This window comes from Acomys minous (assembly GCF_964271855.1).
Source record: "Acomys minous genome assembly, chromosome: 4".
In the NCBI taxonomy this organism is placed as follows: Eukaryota; Metazoa; Chordata; class Mammalia; order Rodentia; family Muridae; genus Acomys; species Acomys minous.
The window spans coordinates 90,528,613-90,550,532 of record NC_140486.1 but is presented as its reverse complement, the minus strand read 5'-3'; the positions used below and the strand labels follow the sequence as shown (position 1 = coordinate 90,550,532).

The following is a 21,920-nucleotide window of genomic DNA, read 5'->3' as shown; positions in this document are numbered from 1 at the left end:
CATAAGGTTTTGCATAAATTATGAAATATTCTGGACATCAGTATATAGGAATAGGATGCCATGCCCCAAGGAAATCAAAAGAAGGCCTTACCAACATTAGCATACTAAAGATGCTTCAGGGGCCGAGTGAAGGGGGCAGGCAGCCCAGAAAGGCTGGCCTACTGCCTGGCCCTGCAGTCATCAGTTACATTTGGCTACAGTCAGGTTCTCAGCCCAGCTACGCGCCAGACCTTCATTTGTCATCTCCATTGAAAACAATTCCCCACGCCTCATCCCACACAAGGCTCAGCTGGGACTCCACTCCCCACCCACACTGCTGACCCCAGCCCGCAAACCAATTTCCCTTTCCAACGAGCCTGCGCGTCTAGAGGTCTGCCAAGTCTCAGTCCCCACACGTATCACGGCTGTTTTAATTAAAACTTACTGAGATTCTTCATCTGCTTAGAATATTGTCCTGCCAGGGTTTTCTGGATCATGTGTGGTCGACCTGTGCTTTTCTGAAACAAAAACAATTGCAGGAAATGAGGACGTGAGACAGAAGACACCTCCACGGAACTGTGTTAAGCTCAATGCTTTCTCTAACACCCTTCCTTACACAGGGACGTTAGCTATTGGAAGGAAAGGGGTGGGGTTTGCCTTGTTGAATCATTAATTTTAAATAAAACAGTGCCCTTCAGATGCCCCACTTAGATCAAAGCACTTTTATGTCTGTTGCTCTTAAATCTCAGCTTCTTTCAAAGCACCAAGTGGGAAATGCATAAGAAAAAAACAGTATGTCCACCAGCATGAGAAAACATTGCTCCCCTACCCCGCAACCCCTGCACCTGAGACAGGGCCTATCTGCGTAGCTTTGGCGGTTCTGGACTAGCTTTGTAGACCAGGCTGGCCTTGAACTCACAGAGACCCGCCTGTCTCTTCGAGTGCTGGGATTCCAGGCGTGCGCCACCATGCCCTGCTACATTAATGATTTAATACGCTTTTAAAACATAACTTTTGAAAAGATGAAACAACAATTTCCCCCACCAACTTGTAAATGATTTAACAATTATGACATCTGTAGTTAATTACAGCTGCAAGGCAGAATGTACTCACCCATCACTGGTGACATGGCTTGAGAAAGAGTTTAATAATATCCATAAGCAACCTTGAAAATACCCATACCCTTTGGCCTAGAAATCACACTGACTCATTACATTATTTGATATTTTAAAAGCCTGCCAGCCAGCGATTATGTGTGTATTGTCCAACATATTCCCAACAAGACATCCAATGTAGTCCATATTCTATCCCCGTCCTAGTTGGCTTTCTGTTGCTATGAGAAAACATGGGCCAAGCCAACTTGAGGAGGAAAGGGTCGAGCCCAGATTGTAGGTTACAGTCCCTCTCGGAAGAAACTGAGGGAAGGAACCGAGAGGCAGGAACCTAGTGGAACGCTGCTTACTGGCTTGCTCAGCTTCCTTTTTTGATAGAGCCCAGGGATGATTATTTTATGCCACCTGTCTAGGGATAGTGCCACCCACGATGGGCTTGGCCATCCTACATAAGTCAGCAGCCAAAAAAATGCTCCACAGACATGCCCATAGGCCATTCTGATGGAGGCCTTTCTTCAGCTGAGCTTCCCTCCTCTCAGGTGTGTCAAACTGACAACCAAGGTCGACCGTCACATTTCATTTTAATGAATAAAAATATTGAGATTCAGAAAGACGCATTATTGCGTTAAGTTGTGCTATGAAATGATGACCCAGTCAACTTAGTTAAAATATATGTGAAAAACTGCGATTTAAAAAAACTGTATGAATATTTGCTAAAAGGTGATGAGATTATCTTTGTGGATGGTATAATGGATAATTACTTTTTAATTGTCTATTTTGCTCTTCAAATTGTCTAATATATTAGTAGTAGATTTGGGGCTTTCTAATATTGATTTTGCAAGATTTCAATATTGATTGAATTCTTACTGGAAATATCCTGTCCATACTCTTGACTTACTACAAAGCATGCTAACATTAATAATAAAAATAATAATAATAATAATAATAATAATAATAATAATAATAATAATAAATATGAACATCCAAAAATCCAAAGCTATTCTAGTGAGCTCTTTATTCTGGCAACAGATGAAAAGACACCTAGTGTAGTGAAGTTCACCTCTGAATCTGCAACACGAGTTTTACAAATCATTTAAAGTTTCAAGTTCTGTTCCTTTGCCCCCACCCACAGCGAGAATGAGAACACATTGCTCTGCGAACAAAAGGGAGGCGGTAGGAGGCAGGCAGGGAACAAAGGATAATAAGCACGCCACCATCGTCCCCGAGCAGTGTAATTACAGCTGTAATGACGAAGCACCAGTTCTTTAAAGATTTGGATAATAAGAGTTTATATGTATATAAACCTTTAGCAGTGCAGCAGATGCTGCAATGCATCACCGAGTCTGCAAACACTGTCCTATAATGGATGCTCTGGAAATTATCCCATTTATCCATTCTTAAAATGCAAGAGCTTAGAGAACTATTTTGGATTTGTTGTTGTTTTCTTTTGGGGGATTTCCTTGGTGAGGGAAGTAAGAGAGCAGTTAGTCAAAGCAAAAGTCAAGTGTTTCTGCTCTAAGAGGGTTACCTGCCTGCACATGGAATAGGGAGCGTGTTTTACACGTCAGACAGCTTAATCTAGGGCAAACTGTCATCACTCTCTGGAAAGGTTTAAAGTTACTCATCACAACCTATACAGGCTCGTTCAAATATCACCAGGTACAGATTTAATGGCCTTTTCTGTCTCAAATTTGAGAAGTTATCCCATTGTGTGTGTGTGTGTGAGAGAGAGAGAGAGAGACAGACACACAAACACACACACACACACACACGAAAATGCTGACTTTTATTATGAAAAGCCTGGACGTCGGGGTTGGTGAGATTGCTCAGCAGTTGAACGTTCTTGTTGTCCTTACAGAAAAGGGAGTTCCTGGCACCCACATGGCTACTCACATCCATCTGTAACTCCGCTTCCTAGAGCTCTGATGTCATTTGCTTGGCTCCTCCAACACTGCACACACACAGAACACTCATACACTATAAGTAAATATATATATATATATATATATATCTTATAGTAATATACATTAACTACCTCAAATGACTACTACATTCTTTTTTCTTAAGATTTATTTAGTTACTATGTATACAGTATTCTGCCTGCCAGAAGAGGGCACCAGATCGCATTATAGATGGTTGTGAGCCACCATGTGGTTACTGGGGATAGAACTCGGGACCTCTGGAAGAACAGCCAGTGCTCTTAACCTCTGAGCCATTTCTCCAACACCGACTACCAGATCCTTAAAATAAGTTGTTTTATTTTTAACGTTTCCATCTGGACATGGTGGCACACACACAACATCCAAAAGACAGACAGGAGGCCTGGGCTTCACAGTAACACCCTCTGCCCCACTCAAACTATTTCTGCTCTCCATCAAATGGCCACATCATTCTGATCATCACTCTGTGACCTCACCGAGTCATCACCTGCCAATTTTCACCTTGCTCCTGCACAGTCACGACTCCTATAATCATCAGAACCCAGCAAGCAGCGCCCACGCAGAACCTCTATACCTTCACAGGCCTGGGAATGTTCCAAGTCCCTTAAGGCCTTTACTCAAGATTCCCCCTCCACCTTGATGACTTTTGCTCTCTTCAGCCAGGAACGACCTCCTGGAATGCCATGTGTGACTTCTTACTCATCTTTCGCACCCCCATCACGAGTCTTGGGATACCAATTTTATCACGAATGCAAAATGTAGTAAGCTCTCAATATAACGCTGATGACTCCGTATTAGACCATAAAGTGAGAACAGCGCAGCAGGACAAAGGGGTTTCTGAGTACGGCTGCTGGCCTATACAGGCTGAAGCGCTATTTTCTTCTCCATCTCAGAGCTGTGTGTGTTATCATGCAGTCATTGTCTAGATCACAGATTTCCCCAGTAACTAGTTCCAGTAACAGAAGTAAGTATATTCTGACACAATTCTCTAAAGGAGATAGTGAGAGTGAGCACATTTCTAATGGAGTCCATGGCACCCAGTGCAAAACAAAGACCCTCCCTGCTCCCTCCAAAGAGTGAAAAGAATGGGCTTGCTTCAGAGTGCCTAGGCATGATACCTCTGCTCTGCCACCATAACATCCTAACACTGATAAATGCTCTTTGATGTGTTTTGTCTCCACGTGCTGGAAAAACTAAACACCATAAGGAAATAGACGTCGCAGACCCACCTCGTCATGAGTCAGCTCCAGCGGCTCTATCATATACACGAAGGTGTCATCCTCAAACATGCCACTGTAACACAAGACACCAGGCGGACAGTCAGCAAATGGAGCCGCCAAGTGAGCATCTCAACAGTGTCATTAAATGGTGACTCTGCGCAAGTGTCTTAGTACAGTCCCAGAAAAAACTCTCAGGAGCTGCATGGAACCCTGCGGTGGTCTCGCCACTCCAAGGACGCTACTAGGCAACATGCAAGCCACAAAAGTGTGAAGCATTCCCCCAGAGCCTACAAACTCAATGTTTTTTTTAAAAATGAGGACAACACTGATCTGGGATAAGATCTCTCATATGGTGTGGGATAAATCGCTTATGCCAGAACAGTATGAAACTAGTGCATATTTTGTATCACCTACAAGAAAGTTGGCCACTCCATTGTCTAAGAACATTCTAAAACCATCTCTTATTCTGAAGAGGCTAACAGAAGTATCTTTACACTTGTAAATTGTGAATTTCTATTAAATAATATGTCATAGAAACCACAATTAAATTAGGGAGACATGAGATTTTTTAAAAATGATGATTGAACAGGGTTTTAAGACCCCTTTTCATCAAATGGCCAAAGCCAAACCTTCATCCGAGGCACCACCTGATTTGGTCTAAAACGTGGTCATGCATTTCAAAGAGTCTGCCTCCAGATGATGCATGAGTTCCTCTTAACATCCCTTCCTTCTTAGGCTGATGCCTCATTAGACTTAGATCTAATCCAACTGATATGGCCTTTGCCATGCACCTGAGCCACTCTGTAAGCTCTTGCTAAGGTTTGGGTCTTAAATGTCCCCACAGGTCCACTACAAGATCTGACTTTACCGCTGAGTGGTATTACTAGGAGGTAGTGAAATCACCATGACGTGATCACCATGAGCCTTGTAAAAAGTCATGGGGGCGGGGAGGGGGGTTGTACGCTATCTCTCCTAGCCATACAGTGAGCAGTTTTGTTGCACTATATACATTCAATTGGCAACGGTGTGGCTCCTCACCTGTGGCCTAAAGTAATGACATCAGCTCATCATGGATTCAAACCCCCAAAGCTTGAGCTAAAATAATCCTTTTCTCTTATACGTTGATCATCTCAGGAATTTTGTCCCAGTAACAGAAAGCTAATTAATACATCCCTGTCCTTTCCCTTCATAGCATCAACCAAAATGGGAATTATTGATCTATGTAATTATTTGTTTACTTTCTGAGTTTCCTATAACGTCTAGGTATTAAGGAAGAGGGGACTTTAGCTCCCTGGAACTACTCCCCATTATAGCATTGACACGGAAAAGTGACTAATATTTAAAAAGTGAATGGATAAGAACAAGCCTGGAGGTCGGGAAGACCCAAGAAGACGCCACTTACTGGAGTCCATTGCACGTCGACAGAGCCACCCTGGAGTCTTTAACACCTCTGATGCTTCCATGGTAGTAGCAGTGCTCTCCGCCCTACAAAATGAAGAACGCCTTACTGATTGCATCTTATACATTGATAACCCTGCGTCTGATAGCTCTGTAGAGAAAGATCATTGAGGACGAGAATGCATGCCCACAAGAAACTCCTATTTGAAGTCAAACATAGGGTTGAGCAATCATCTTAAAATGCACAAGTTTGCATGTGTTTAATAGAGGAGAAAGGGGCTTTATAGGAAATAAAACCAATGTCAATGATAAGGTTTGCATGCACTTCTCAAGCGTGCATTACAGAAGTAGTTACAAACAGATGTGGTTACACAGCAGTCTCTTCTCCCTTTCGCACACAACTCTTCTTCTTGTGTTTATATGCATGTTAAGTAGATTATGCTGCTATAATTGGATTTGCTCCACTTTAGAAATTATCTTCCTAAAGTACTCTCCATGTTATCAAAGATAAACATAAACACCAAGCCAACCACAGACCCTTTACCTACACTGGTGTACTACCTACAAGTTAGACTATGGGCAATGGGGGCACAAAGCTGTGGGAGTAACCAAGCAATAACTGATTTGACTAAGGCCCACTCATGAGGTGGAACCCATAGCTGGCATTGCTTTGGTGATCGAGAATCTGAGACTAGATAGGCCAAGGACTTAGGGTAAAACCAAAGAACACTGACCCAAAAAAAAGGGGGGGGGGAAATGTGGTGACAAAGTGACTCAATAATATTCTGCTATACTCACAGATCAGCGCCTTGTTAAACCATCATCTGAGAAGCTTCCTGCTGCTATAGATGGGAACAAATATAGAGACCCGCAGCAAGACATTTTGAGGAGAGTGAGAGACCTTGGAATACTCGGCTCTATATGGGGAAGTCTCCATCAAGTCCCTTTCCTTTGAGCTCAGGGAACCCCGTGGAAAAGGAGTCAGAAGGAGTGTAAGAACCAGAAAGGACAAGGGACGTCAAGAAAAACAAGGCCTTTAAATCAACACGAGCAAAGCTCATATGAGCTCAAAGAGACTAAAGCAGCACGCACAGGGCCTGCATCGGTCCACACCAGGTCCCTCGTACTTATATTATGGCTTCCAGTTGGCGTCTTTATGGAATTCCTGAGGGTGCAAACAAGTGGGTCTCCGACTCTTAGGCCTTTTCCTTCTGTTGATTTATCTTGCCCAACTTCGATGTGATAGTTTTTGTTTTATATTTTATTTTGCTATAGTTTTAAAAACTGGATGAATGAATGAATGAATGAATGAATGAATGAATGGCTAGCTAGCTACTAAGTTAAAATTAACAACTGAACTGTCATGTATACCTGCTGGAAAAGAAAAAAATCATTTTCCTCCAATGGAGTGACATTGGGTATATCATCCACTGTACGGCAGGCCTCATGTTCAGAAGTAGTTGACCAACATATAATGTATTCCACTGTTTTTGTGTGTGCGTGCTTTTATTTGTTTGTTGTTGTTGTTTTTGTTGCTATTGTTTTGTTTGGGGGTGGTGCTTTATTTTGTTTTCTTGGTTTGAAGGGGGTTTTGTTGTTTTATTGGGGTTTTTGAGAAAGAACATAAAGTTGAGTGGGTAGGGGGGTTAGAGGATCTAAAAAGGGAAAGAATATGATCAAATACCTTTAAATTTAAAAAATGATTTAAAATAATAAAAAAATTTTAAAAAGAAAGAAATCATAAACCAAAATATACAGTCATTGTATTTATGTTATATATCAATAGAGCTGATGTTTAAATAAATAAATAAATAAATAAGAAAAGTATCTCCATGACACAGACTGATACAGCCCTCTCTCATCTCAATACATTTCAACATATGCTGCCCATCTTGGCTTAAGCTGCTACTTAGTGTTCATGTTGTGACTCTGGAAAGGTGTCCATAGCTGCGCTACAGTTTGATTACACCTTCATCATTCTACATTTTTCATTTGAGGGGACACTTTACTTCATCTTTGTCTCTTTAGTTTTATATGCAGTTAGCATCCTCTATCCTCTAAGAGTAATCTAAACTCCTCCTAATATGGGTGCTGTATCAGTCACTGTGGCACGCTCCTCTGTTCTCAAATAGCAAAGTTGCTTATAAATATTGATTTATCCATAGTATGCCAAGTTCTATTTGTGGATTTAGCATTGCAACTTATAAGGGCAAATGGGTTCACACATCTCAGCAACTTGCGAACCCAGGTCAATATATAGCAATCACATTTCAAATGTTTCACATGATTCTAAAAACAAAATATACAGTAACTGTAAATTCTGCCAGAGTTGTTCTTTAACACTTTGTGTCACAAAGAATAAAAGCTGTCTTAAGTCAAGGGTTGTAAGAAGTTCACAGAAAACATCTGTATTTATTCAACCTTCCCAAGAAAAGCCAGTTGCAGGTTTTCCTTAAGATATTCTTATTTGGGTCGGGAGTGGTGGTACATGCCTTTAATCCCAGCACTCAAGAGGCAAGTGGATGTCTGTGAGTCCAAGGCCAGCCTGGTCTCTAAATCGAGTTTGGGACAGCCAGGGCTGTTACACAGAGAACTCATGTCTCAAAAAATATCTTATTTTCCCCATAAATATCACCAGCCCTTCTTATATGTAAGTTCCATTCACTTGCCCTGACGACTAGAAAGATAGTTGTCATCTGCTTGACTAAGGTAGGAAACTGTATATTTGGTTCTGTGTTATCAAGTTCTCTGAATCTTAGATGAGGAGTACTCGGTTCCTGATGTTAACACAATATTCACCTTTAATATCTAAAGTATATTTACTAGTTTGGTGACTTCCATTTTTGTGTTAATGTTAGAATCTTTTCTAAGTTTATTGTTAAATTTATGGCAAGTTTTTCTTTTAGGTATTGTTGAAAATCATCACTTGGAAACTCCAGAGACCCATGTTGCTGCTGTAGTTGGCCAAGATGCAAAGGACACACATTTGAGGGATTTCACTCTCCGTGACACAGAGCAATCAGCTTTCCAAAGAATCTGCCATCTTGAATAATCACTAACTGACTGTAACCAATGTGTGAGGATTGGGAGATGGGTAGTATAGACTCCTCCAAAAGTAGCCTGGCCTAGATGGATGTCACGTCTTCAGGCCCTCGGGTTAACATCTCTTCTTCCAGGTAAGAAAGCCTCGGCCTCTCAAGAGGGCTGGTCAGCGCTGACCCCTCAGACTGGGCACAATCTTGGCATTAGACAAGCAGTGTCAAGGGCTAAGTCAATGTGTGTCTCCACAATATCAACATTTTCAGATCTAAAAACTGTTCATCTGTTAATTAAACTCAGCAAAACAATGGATTCTCTGAGATGCAGAACTTATTGGTGGTCAGAGGAAATGAAAATTCCCAGTTAATGCACTCCCAACTTTCTCGGCCAGCTTTTGCTCACAGCCATGGACTCTAAGAACTGAGTCATGTTCTCATAACGGCCATCTTCTACACAAGGTCAGCAAGCTTAGAATTCCACTGGAAGACACTGGTGCACCCTCCTCTGTTTTGTTCACTGGTGTGGGGTTAGTTGTTTTTAGTTATGTTTGTTTGAGGGCTTGTTTGTCTGCCTGTTCTTCATGGTGGGGGGGGGGGGGGATTGAACCCAGGACCTTGTGCATGCTAGGCAAGCACTCTACTACTGAGCTACACACCTCAGCCCATGTGATTCTTATCTTTTAAAACATTTCCTAATCATAAATGAGTAGAGAAAGCAACTTAGGGATTCAAGTGATAATAACTTGAAAGTGAAAAAAAAAGTCTATACTATGATATCATTGCTCTATTAACAGGCATTATTTAATTCCACTCACTTTAATAAAAAAACTTTGCTGCTCTCACAGTAACCCACTTAAACAACAGTGATGTTTAAAAAAAAAGCCACATAAGTCCACAAGGAGAGAGGGCAGCAAACATTCAGGAGTGGAAGGTGCCTGTGAATGTGCAAGAGATGGACAGGTTGGTAGGAATGTCCCTTTTGGATTTGAGGAGCACTAAAACCAAAAGAAAACAAGCCAATAATTAAATTTAAAATTTTTTTCCAACCTTTGTGCCTGCTTAATTATCTCAAGTGCTTCAGTGACATTCAATCAGTCAGAGCTTATGAGCTTCACAGCCTTAAACACTCAGCGAAACCTTAGCTGCTCCCAGGGAGACCTAGAGGCTCCCAGTGTCTGAGAAGTGAGATCTTTGACTGAAGGTCTGGGAAGCATTTACAAACAAGTGATACCACCCATCGCAAAGAACCGTGCATAACCGGAATTAGACTTGGGACATACTGAAATGAATACGCTACCCTCAAATGACCTACTAACATAGTGTACCAGTCTTTGAAAAAGGGGGGTGGTCTATGTCTATAGCTGATTACATGTGCCTAGATTTGCTGCAGAATGGGAACATGAAAAATTACATTCAGAGAGTCGAGGAATTTCAGATTCCAACAACAGTTTAATAATTTACCTTCACTAAATTGAAGAGGGAAAAGAGCTCTTCCGGTGGTGTATTGATAAGAGTATTGGGACCGCCAAATGCCTTATAACTTTACTATTTCACATAAATTATATTGTATAAACGTAAAATAGCTTTGTAAAGAACCAGTGTTGTCCACTCATGTTCCTTTTATAATCTAGATTGTATTCAGAAAATTTCCAGAAATAGCAATATTTTGAATGATCAACATAGTGAGCTTAATTTCAAACTTGAAATTTTAATGACTGTAATTTCATATCTAGTATAAATGACCTAGCATATGTAATCTTTCCTGTTATTATTTAAATTGTTCATTATTTACCTAACAGCAAGCAACTCTTAAGCCAGCTATTAATCCAAAAGCTACAAAATATTATAACGCGTATGCAAGTAACATAGGAGCATTTAAATTTATTGTAAAAGTAGAATCCCAAACTTTCTGGCTAGGGACAGAACATAAAAATAAGAATTGTTCATTCCAAATACAGCCTGAGAGGTAGAAAATGGATGAAGAAAAAGTCTAAGAAAATTCACTAAATGAATATAAAGGAAGAGATCACAGGGAAGTAGAAAACAGATCAGGGAGAAAAAAGGACAGAAAAAGAAACCAGAGAAGAAAACACAGGACTGAAACTGTTCACTCTCCAAATCCCTCTGCTCTACACTGATTCCACTTCCACCCAGGAGCAACGTCTATCCAGGACCCACTCACCCAGCTGGCATCAGTGCCCTCCTGCTGCCAAAGCCTCACAAATATAGTGAGCTTCAGCCACACCAAGCTCACGGTGTGATAAGGATCATGCTAAAATAGTCACGTGATCACACTGGTGAGGGAAAGAATAGGGTGAGTAGAAAGCCTTCTCCACACGGGGTAGGGAGGCATCACTGGCTCATGGATGCGCGTCTTTACCTAAAACAGGAATAAGGTTGGAGTTGAACTGATGAGCTGACTGACCTTTCTTTTGAATACATACATACATATGTATATAGATCCCATGTGGTGTGAGTGTGGTGTGTGTGTGTGTGTGTGTGTGTGTGTGTGTGTGTGTGTGTGTGTGTAGGATGGCATGGAAGTGTGTGGAAGCTTTTGCACACTTCTGCAGAAGCCACAGCAGGACATCAGGTACCTTCTTCCACGGCTCTCCTATCGCCTTGAAACAGGGCCTTCCTCCCAACCAGAAGTTTGCTCATTCAGCTAGACTGGCTGGCCAGGGAGCTCTCAGGATCTGCCTGTCTCCACTCCCCAATAGACATGCATGAGTTCTTAACGTGAGTGTCGGGGATGAAAACTTAGGTATCCGTATTTGTAGACAAGTGTCCTCCCCACCCCCCAAGCCATCTCCCTAGCCCCGTGGACATATGTTTCAACTCAACTTGGAAACACAGCTAAGATCGCGAGAGAAATGCAAACTTAAACTACAGTGGGCTATACTCACACTTATAAGAATGGCTATTGTGAAAAAGACAAGGGACATATGTTGGCGTAGCTGTCAGGGAGAGAGAACATTTGTAGACTTCTGGTAGAACTACAGATCAGCATTAAAGAATGGAGATCCATTTAAAAAAAAAAAAAAAAGAAAGGAAATCTGAATCTCAGAGAGACAATTGCACAGCGTATCCATCTCAGCTTCCTTCACATTACCAAGCTGGAGAAACTGGTTACGTGCATGAGTGGAGAACCGTGTCCACTGCGGAATATTACCCAACCACGTAAGGAGAGAAATCCTGCCACTATGGCAACATGGTGGGACAGACACTGTGCTAAATGATCCAGCAGAGAGAGACAAATGTTGCACAGACCCTCACGAGTAGCATGAGAGAGAGTCATGCTCATGGAAGCAGAGGGTGGACTAACCGTTGTCAGGGGCAAGGGACAAATAAAGAGATGATGGTCAAAGGATACAAAGCTTTAGTAGTTATGTGAGTAGAACACACTGTGGAGACAGAGAGAGCCACACAGTGACTACAGTTACTCTAGTAGAGACTTAAAATCTGCTGCGATGAGGTAGGTTTTTAAATGCTCCTACTAACAAAAAACAACTACAGGAATAAGAGGACGTGTTCATCAGCTTCAGTGTACTGATTATTCCCCGGTGCACATGAAATTTGTTTGGCACAACTCAACTATATAACATTCTTATGTATAAAATCTAAGTTGCACACCTTTAAGTACACAATTTGCATTTTTCAATTATGCTTCAATAAAGCTGGGGAAAAAAGAAACCACTCACAAAGGACCACATATTATAGGTTTCCATTTATGTTCCAAAATAGGCAATTTATAGAGGCAGAAAAGTAGATTAGTGGCTACCTATGCTGTTAAGGAGTGCCTCCTGGGAAACGCTGCTAATAGATAAGACGTTTCTTTGTGGGGCGATGAAAAATGTTTTAAAATTAGATTATGTTAATGGATGCATAATTCTGCAAATACAGTAAAAAACAATTTAATTGTGTACTTCACGGTATATAAATTATGCTCCAATAAGCTTGCTTAAACCAAAGAAGAACATAAATAGGTTGTCTTTTTGAAGGAGTTAAATGAAATCAACGAAGTTGTGCTATTGTGTGTTGCACTGCACTTTGTGCACGCAGTAGTGCAATCGAGGGACTGTAATAAAATCTGCTTGGCTGGGTACACAAAACAAGCTGCCCAGCGTACTTCAGCAGACCCCGACGCGGCACCTAGACCATGAACTTGATTTTGGGGTTGGGGGTGAGTGGGTTTTTTTCTCTCTGATTTCTGTATCTGCTTCTCTTTTCAGCCTACTTTCATTCAGTAAAAGTCAAAAGCATTAGCAGCGTCTAGGATTGGGAACAGGGGACTGCTTTGAACAGTGAGCTGGAAAGACCGTAACGGTGCACTCAGAGTACCCATGCATCCGGATTTTCATCTTAACCCCCACAGTGTTTTAAGTTTCCACGTCTATGTTTTACCTGTGGGCTCTCACAGGTTGATTATGGTCCCAGGCATTTCTAGTCAAATAGCAGCACACAGTGGGTGAGGGGAGTGTGTGTGTGGATATAGCTTCCTTTGTCTACACAGTAAGGGGTCTTTGTTTTTTTAGTTTTAATTAGCTTTGTATGGTAAGTGGGGTGGGAATGTGCATATGAGGGTAGAACCTAGAAAAGGGCATTGGATTACCTGGAGCTGGAGTTACAAGCAGTTGTGAGGCACCTAACATGGGTCCCAGGAACCAACTCAGGTCCTCTGCGTGAGCAGCGCATACTCTTAACCACTGAGCATCTCTCCAGCCCTCAGTCAGAGATCAGCTCACGTAATGAATAAGAAGCCTTGCCGTTCCTGTACATTCATTTTCTTTCCTGGTGCTCCTCACAAAAGCTTTCTTAACCAACATAGACACAAATCTTTGGAAAGCTCTTTTTTTTAAAAAAAAAAAAAAAGATGCTTTTAAAGTTACGTATGTAACGGTAATGTGAATGTATGCAAATTCTCACATAATTTCAGAAGCAAAAATTGTCGTTATGGCCAAAAATAATAAAATATATACAACCTTTTGATCAAGAGAGTCTTATTCTTAAAATTAATCCTTCAGCTGTTTCTAAGAATGTGTTCAGACCGCATCTGTGAAGTTTTTCCTTAGGACAATCATTAACATTTTAAATGAATAATAACAGGTTAGAAGATTGCTGTGCAGTTTTGTAAATAGTAATCCAACATAAAGAAAGTTTTCATGCATGCTAAAGTATTTATCCTGTCACTGGAATCTGTATGTCCTGCAAAGAATGTGTGCACAGTATTCTCTTAGGGCTTGAGGGTGTGTGTGTGTGTGTGTGTGTGTGTGTGTGTGTGTGTGTGTGTGTGTGTGTGTAAAATAAAATGTTACCATTAGTCCATTATCTATGGATGAGTAAGTTTGGGTATATGAACTGTTAGAGGAAATGGGTCATAAATGCAAGAAAAAGAATGAACATAAAATCAAACCGCAGTGAACATAGCTTCTTTTTCCAGAGTTAATGTAGCTTTTGCTTTAAATACATTACAACCACAGGAGGCTTGGAATATCTTATTAATAAGAAGGCCTCATTTGGGATACCTCAAATGAACTCTGTGCACCAATTAGCTATTGTACTTCTAAAATAAAAATAATCCTGATTTTATTAGAGAAAAGTTTGGGTCAGGTTACTGAAGCTGCAAAGGTGGCCCATTTGCTGAGCCTGGAAAGTCCTTGTGCAATCTCCTCTCCTCCAGGCTCATGCATGAGTCAGCATGCGCAGTGCTCATGCGCAGTGCTCAGAGCGACAGTGCAGGTGACAGCAGCGTGGTTTTGTACAAAAGCCAGCGAGCACCATTCCTGCGCTTGAGTTGGCACTGCTGGTCCCATTCCATGGTGTTGGTCTCAGGGAGATTTGAAACTCCAGATGCAGCTGGGAGAGAGCTGACAGTAGTAAGAACCACACGCACGCCCAGGGCTCCCTGGTCTGTGGACACATCTCAAAGGCCAGAGCACACTCAAATGTGCCCATCACTAATCAAATAGACTTAGTAAGTCTTGCTATGGCCACCTACAAGCATGTGCTAGGAATCCCATGTCTCCCTGGTTCACAGTTCTGCAGGTCTACACTTGAAAGGTGCCACTGCTATGTGGCATTCAAAACACAAATTCTGTCCTTCCCCTCACACATTGCTTGTTTCTTGCTTCCGCCTCAGTGTCTGAGTTTACTGAACACTACTGAGTCTCAGCAGCAGCTGGACAGTCCCTAAGAGTAATCATTTCTTTCCTGTGCCCATTCCATGGATTTTCTGCCTGGAAGATGGAAATCACTGTTTGTCACACATTACTGGTAAGGTCTCTCTTGCTTTCCTTTAAGCCCATTTGATCTTTATTGGTTCTTCCTGGTGAGAAGGAAAGATCACCTCCACATAAAGAATTTCAGGCACCCAATTATCTTTATGTTACAGCCTGGGGTGGTCCTGAGTGGCTTTTCTGGCTTCTCTGTGTCTTTGTTTCTTTCATTTTACTGCAGGAATAAGAATACCCACTTCAGCTGGGTGTGGCGGCACAAGCCTTTAATCCCACCTCCCGGACATATTGTAAGGGTTAAGTGGGGAAGGGCTGGGGCTACAGTCCAGTGGTAGAGCACTGCCTGGCATCCCCAACGTCCTGAATATGATCACCAGCAAGAATAAATAAATAAATAAAATATAATAATGAAATAAAGCTGAGTATAACAGCACAGGCCTTTGATCTCAGCATGAAGGAGAGTGAACCTTGAGTTTATGGCCAACCTGGATTGCATGTCCTCAAAGGAGGCCCAGGGAGGAATCCCCCAGGCTCATTTCCCTGCCTGCATTGCACCCTGGGCATCAGCTGCTTGTACCAAACCATCACTGTAAGAGTTCTCACAACCTTATTATTCTGATTCCACGGCCATGAGCCTGGCTGAGCATCCCTAATCCATGTCTCTAAAAGTCTGCAACACCAGCATGTCGGTAGGAGTGGAAAATTCCATACCCAAAACTGTTTCTTGAGCAAAATTTTCTAAAATGTACAAACATACCTTCAAGCTATGCATTAAGGTATAGGTGAAACACAAATGAATTTTATGTTTAAACTAGAGCTCTACCCCACACATCACTATATGTGTGCAAATACTTAAACGAAACTTAAAGCAAAAAAAAAAAGTCTGTCCCCAAGTATTTTAGATAAAGGGTAACCAAATGGTATTTATGGTGTTGATATGAAACTTGAAAGCTCATCTGATCACTCAATAAGATAATGAGTATAAAAATCAAAACAATAAAATCCCCTTATGGTCCTGATATACAGACTCTAATGTAGCTTCAGCATTTTAAGTTCTCGTGAATTCTCCCTCTGTTATTTAGTTCCCTTGCACAGAAGGCCACGTGGTCTTCTTGACAGACATCAGAACAGTGCAGTTCTGGTTAGTTCTAGGATGGACATACTTGACACTGCAGGAGACCTGGCTGTTTTACTATACCTTAGAGTACATCGGCTTCCCATTTTCATAGTGAATCTCCACATAGTCAGAAGAGAGCAAGCCACTGCAAAAGAAAGAAGATGGAGTGATTTCTGCGTCCAAATGTCAGCTCAATAAATCGATTAGGGGGGCGTGGAAACCACAGGCCTGCAGTCCAGAGTCTGGGCAAAGCAGGCCGTCGGCAAGTCTGAAAACAGCATCCAGTAAAAGAAAAATAATCCCGTCTATATTCAGAAACATAAAGCAGAGGCAATCTAAAGGATACCCTTAGACTCAGCATCTAGTGGGCACGTCAATCAAAACTACCAGACTAAGCTAAGCTCTATTGAACACACACACACACACACACACACACACACACACACACACACACACAAACACACACACACACACACACACACACTTAATGCTCCAGTGGAATTTTTCTAAGTGTGGATGAGTGGGGAGGAACACAGAAAAGAACCGGCAAGCATTTCCAGTAAAGCCCAGATAGTAAACACTGCGGCTCTGCCAGCTGTGTGGTGCCTGCGGCAGCAATGACTCTGCATACCATCAGCAATACACCGACAAAGGAGTGTGGCTGTGTCCCAATAAAGCTTTATTTATGGAGAGTGATATTCAGATTTCATACAATTCTAATGCACTATGGAATAATATTATTTTGATATTTTAAAAGCCATTTGAAAATGCAGAGGGCCATCAAGATGGCCCAATGGACAAAAGCAATTGCCACACAAACCCAACAATCTGAGCTCAATCCCCAGATCCCACAGCGGAAGGAAAGAACTACTACTGAAAGTTGTCCTAACCTCCACATGCGTGCCATGGCATACATGCACCTGCATGGTGTGTGTGTGTGTGTGTGTGTGTGTGTGTGTGTGTGTGTGTGTGTGTATGCGTGTATACACATGTACACAGTATACATTATACTCAAAAACAATTAAAAAAATAAAAAATTTTAATTTAAAAACTTAAGAGCATAAACTGTGATGTAAGAACAGGGTTTAGAACCAGCACAGCCCATGAATGGATGAATGGAGGTGTTGGCATGGGCAAGTTTCACTAACTTGTGTGAAATGAGATTGTCAAAAAATGTGAAGTCACAGGACATTGTGACGATTAAGCTGATTAAATTAAACCACAAATATGCAGAATTTAGCCTAGAAATCAGCACTGGGTGCTCAGCATTGGGCATGGTGACTGTCACTATTGTTACTTTAACTCAAAATTTTTAAAAATGCATTCTCCCTATAAAAGTGAGAAATGGGCACTTGGCTGTGGGGAGAAGAAGAAGCCCTGAGTTCACGTCTTGATAAGGACCAATGCCTCAAACCCACGGGAATTGCAAAGTCTTCCTCTGGTCTTCTTGGAAATATTGTCAGTGTGTGCAGAAAGTATGTAGCAACGCCCTCTTCCAGGTTGTTTACCACCTGAGACAGCACCCCTAACAGAAGCCTACTACCAAGACAGGCCAACCACTTCCCTCTGTGATGGACATAACAAGCATGATGAGGTCTGGCTTGGTGGGCAGTTAGTGCCCTTCCATACCAGCAAGCATGGTGCACGTGGTTCTATTTTTTCTGTACATCTATGTGCCCAGCACACCTGGATCCAACTTTTCTGTACACCTGTGTGCATGGCCCACCTGTTCCTGCTATTCTGTGAGCCTGTGTGATGGTGCACCTGGTTCCAGCTTTTCTGTGCACCTGTGTGCCAAGCACACCTGGTTCCAACTTTTCTGTGCACCTGTGTGTATGGCACACCTGGTTCCAGCTTTTCTGTGCACCTGTGTGCCAAGCACACCTGGTTCCAGCTTTTCTGTGCACCTGTGTGCCAAGCACACCTGGTTCCAACTTTTCTGTGCACCTGTGTGTATGGCACACCTGGTTCCAGCTTTTCTGTGCACCTGTCTGCCCTCCACACCTGGTTCCAGCTTTGCTGTGTACTCATCTGTCTGATTTTTCCTCATTCCTTCCTGGTCCTTTACAGAACCAAGTAAAGTGCAAGGTGCTCTGCACCCACTGAAAAGTGTTGGATTAGGACAGCTGGAGTCTGACCACCTTATTTTCTGAGACAAGATCTCTCACCGAGGTCTAGGGCTCACTAGCTCAGCAAGGATGGATAGCCAGCAAGGCCCGGGAACCCTCCTGTCTCCAGCATGTGCCACCACTTGGAGCTTATTTTTACATAGGTGCTAGAGATTGAAGTCAGATCCTCATGCTTATAAGTCAAGAACTTTACCTACCAAGATATCTCCCACCCACCCCCACTTACGATATTTTTAATTCATCAAATGATTACTTTCTTAAGCAGTAATGTAGAAATTTGGGTTAATACATTCATACAAGCATATGCTTCTTTATCTACAAATATGCTTCTGCCTTATATTGCTACTGTTTTTGTTAGAACAATAGACTTAAAAGTAAAGTGGTTTGTCAATTACTATTTTTCTCGAGTGTGGGGGCAAAGTGTGTTCCTTTGAGTATAAACAATAAAATAAGGGTTGAAACTAGGTTCAAACATAGAGACATGGGGAGGCTGGGATCTAGGAGTATAGCAATGATCCATGAGGTGGGTGAGAATAATTACAGGTTGAATAGAAGCTTTGTGTTAACTTAGAGAAAGATGGCGTGCCAGGCAAAGGCTGAGGAGTGTGGGCATCGTCAAGGGAACAGAGCTGCAGGCGGAGAGCAACCCTAGCTAGAACCGATGGAAAAGACACTGTAGGGCTACAAGAGCCACGTGATGACTCTCTAGGCGATATGAGAGGTTGTGTCGGAAATTTCATAGCTGCTTATGTCTCAGGCGATGAACCCATGCGCCATAACACAGCTTAGAACCCACAGAATAAGAAAAACAAGAAATACGGGGCTGTGGATTCGTAGTGGAGAGAAGAGAGGAGAGAGTTGGGTGAAAATACAGGACACACTTTGTGTATAGACGGGAAAGGGTGGGAGTTGCCATCTGAAGGCCTTGATCAGCCAACATGATCTGAGGACGCAGCCGCAGAGTCTCCAAGAGTGCCAGCCAGCATCCGTTGTCAGCCCGGCCTGTGGCGTTCTGGCCAGAAGAAACAGCTCCTCCACATCTAGCCTATACCAGTTTTAGAGAGAGGACTCCCTGCTTCTTTTATCTTTCAGCCAATTTTTTAAAAGTGACATTTCATTCATGCCATGTTCCAAGCATGAGAGAACTGGCCAAAAGAATAAAAAGAGACCAATGGGGCAGCCGAGGGGGGAGGGATCTATCAGAAATAGCAAGGATTAAGTAAAGTAGTTACAAGATAAATATGAAGCACATATTCCTATATAAACCAGCAAAAAAAACTATCTAGAAATAATATGGGGTAAGAGTTTCCAGAATAACAGTAAACTTTACATGCATACACAATACCCATATACATGTGCTAATACTTAAATATCCTAAGAATAAACAACTGTAAATAAACATGAAGAAAAACTACACATGAAGTTAATGGCAAATCCTTAGCTAAAAAAAAAAAAAAAAAAAAAAAAAAAAACCATAAAACAAGCCATGTTGGGATGAAGCAATTCCCTGGTCCCATGGGAACAGGGATGTTATAATAATGTGCGCCATCCTCAACCTACTTGAATTTTAGTGCAATTCCAAACAGAATCTCAAGAGGTTTTTTTTTTTAACATGACAAAATGACTCTAAGTTCATCTTAAAGAAAAATATGTGACTTTTTTTTTTCAAATAAAATAACAAAAACAAAAAACAAAACAAAAATCCAGGCCTTTGTATCTGCGTACAGGAACCATGATGAAGAACACAGGCCTGACCTTCAGCCCAAAGGCACAGCGGAACATCAGAAGTCTCAAGTTCATATGAGAACGTCACAGTGGTAGGAACGGCATTGAAATCTACAATGAGTGGAAAACTGAAAACCATCAGAAGGTCACAAGACAGGAAACAAGTCCAGAAAGAAAAAAATAAATAAATAAAGACTCTACATATTTTGGTCACATGACTAAATATTTGGGGGAAATAGACCAGCACCCCACACCAAACCAAGACTCTATTTATTACGGCTGTGTGTTTTAAAGTAAATCCCATAAGCTGACGATATAGATCCAGGTCAATACTGATGGGAGATCTTTAAATATAGGACCTTAACAGTCACACGGGAGGGGAGTAAGGGGAAAATGGGAGGGAGGGAGGAATGGGAGGATACAAGGGATGGGATAACCATTGAGATGTAATAAGAATAAATTAATAAAATTAAATTTAAAAAAGATTGCAGAGATGGGCCAATCTGAAAAGACAAAAAAAAATATTTAGGACCTTAATCCAAAAGCAGAAATAAAACTATAAAAATAAGCTATATAAATAGAGAGAATTTGTTAAAGCAACCAAAATTTCAAAAAGGATTAAAAAAAAATACACACAAAATAAGTGAAAAACAAAGATTTTTTCCCCTGTTAATGTTAGAGCCTCCTAAAAGCCAAGAATATTTCAAAGGAAAACTGTGCAAAACGCATCTGCAAAACCAAATATTCAAGGAGCAACTGATGTAAAAGCCAAACAAGAAATGCTAACGGCAATCAATCACAGACAAATGCACGCTTGTAATAGCAGTAAGAGACGTGAAAATTAAAATAACACAAGAGGACATTTATTCAATCCTTTTAGAAAATAAAAATGAATAATAGTAGCAAGTGCTGGCAAGGCTGTTAGAAAACTGACGCTGCAGAGGGCAATTTGGCAAAGGACATCAAAACTCTGCCTTTAGCCCAGGAGCTCTGCCTGTGGTGACCTGATGAGGAAAGGAAACAAGGTAAAAGCGATACTAGCTTGCGCTCTCTCGCTCTCTCTCTCTCTCTCTCTCTCTCTCTCTCTCTCTCTCTCTCTCTCTCTCTCACACACACACACACACACACACACACACACACACACTCACTATACATATATATATATATATACCCACCCCATGCACACTCACGCATATTCACATTTCTCCACACACATTTGCATACATCCCCCCCTTCCATCCACACTCAAACTTAGATTCCCATATCCACACTCACATTTACACCCACACACAGATGTGAGGAGATTACTGTGTGCTATTTCACAGTCACTTGAAGAAATAATCGCACGACGAAGGAAAAGAACAAGTGTGAGAAGATGGGGCCTCTTCAGCATGTTTCTATGCATCCAGTCACACATAGGAAATCTTTTTTTAAAAAGGTATATTTCAAAATGTCAACACCCGCTACAGTTCCTGCAGAAATTCCCATCATTTTCCTTGCTTTTTTTTTTCCTTACTTAAACTCTTTTCAATGATGGATAGATGGCCTTTTCTTTTCTTCTTTTGAGATGGAGTTTCACTGTGTAGCCCTCTCTGGCCTGGAACTCACAGAGATCTGCCTGCTTCTGTCTCCTGAGTGCTAGAATTGAAGATATGCACCAAGGCGCCTGGCAAAGTGTACCTATCTAATGAGACAACATCGCAGAAACTCTATATTCTAAGACAACTAATACGATGTATTTTCTTTTGTGGTAAAGCGATTATTATCTGCCAATTTAATTATGCTAAGCTTATTAACACTACAAGGTAAAAACTAAACACTTCGCAAAAATGTTATTATCCATCCATGGGCCTGAAACATTAGCAAATAAAACTTTTTATTTAATTTTTAAATTTCGCATACAATATATTTGGTCATATTCTTTCCTCTCCCACAAGTTCTCCCAGATCCCCACCTTGAAAAACAAAAGCAGCGCCAATACACCACACACACAACAACAACAACAACAATAACAACAAAATCCACGGAG

At 41.5% G+C, this 21,920-nt stretch overlaps 1 protein-coding gene across 3 annotated transcripts in view; it reads right to left on the bottom strand.

Moving 5' to 3' along the window:
• Positions 1-21,920, bottom strand: part of ADAM23 (ADAM metallopeptidase domain 23) — a 148,844-nt gene that overhangs the window by 64,015 nt on the left and 62,909 nt on the right. For all 3 annotated transcript variants that reach the window (XM_084779289.1, XM_084779288.1, XM_084779287.1), the window contains exons 4-7: positions 16,119-16,182; positions 5,654-5,736; positions 4,261-4,324; positions 425-497 (exon numbers count right to left, since the gene is read on the bottom strand). In XM_084779289.1, coding sequence (XP_084635415.1) covers positions 425-497; positions 4,261-4,324; positions 5,654-5,736; positions 16,119-16,182 — 284 coding nt within the window. The remainder of the gene's footprint in view (positions 1-424; positions 498-4,260; positions 4,325-5,653; positions 5,737-16,118; positions 16,183-21,920) is intronic.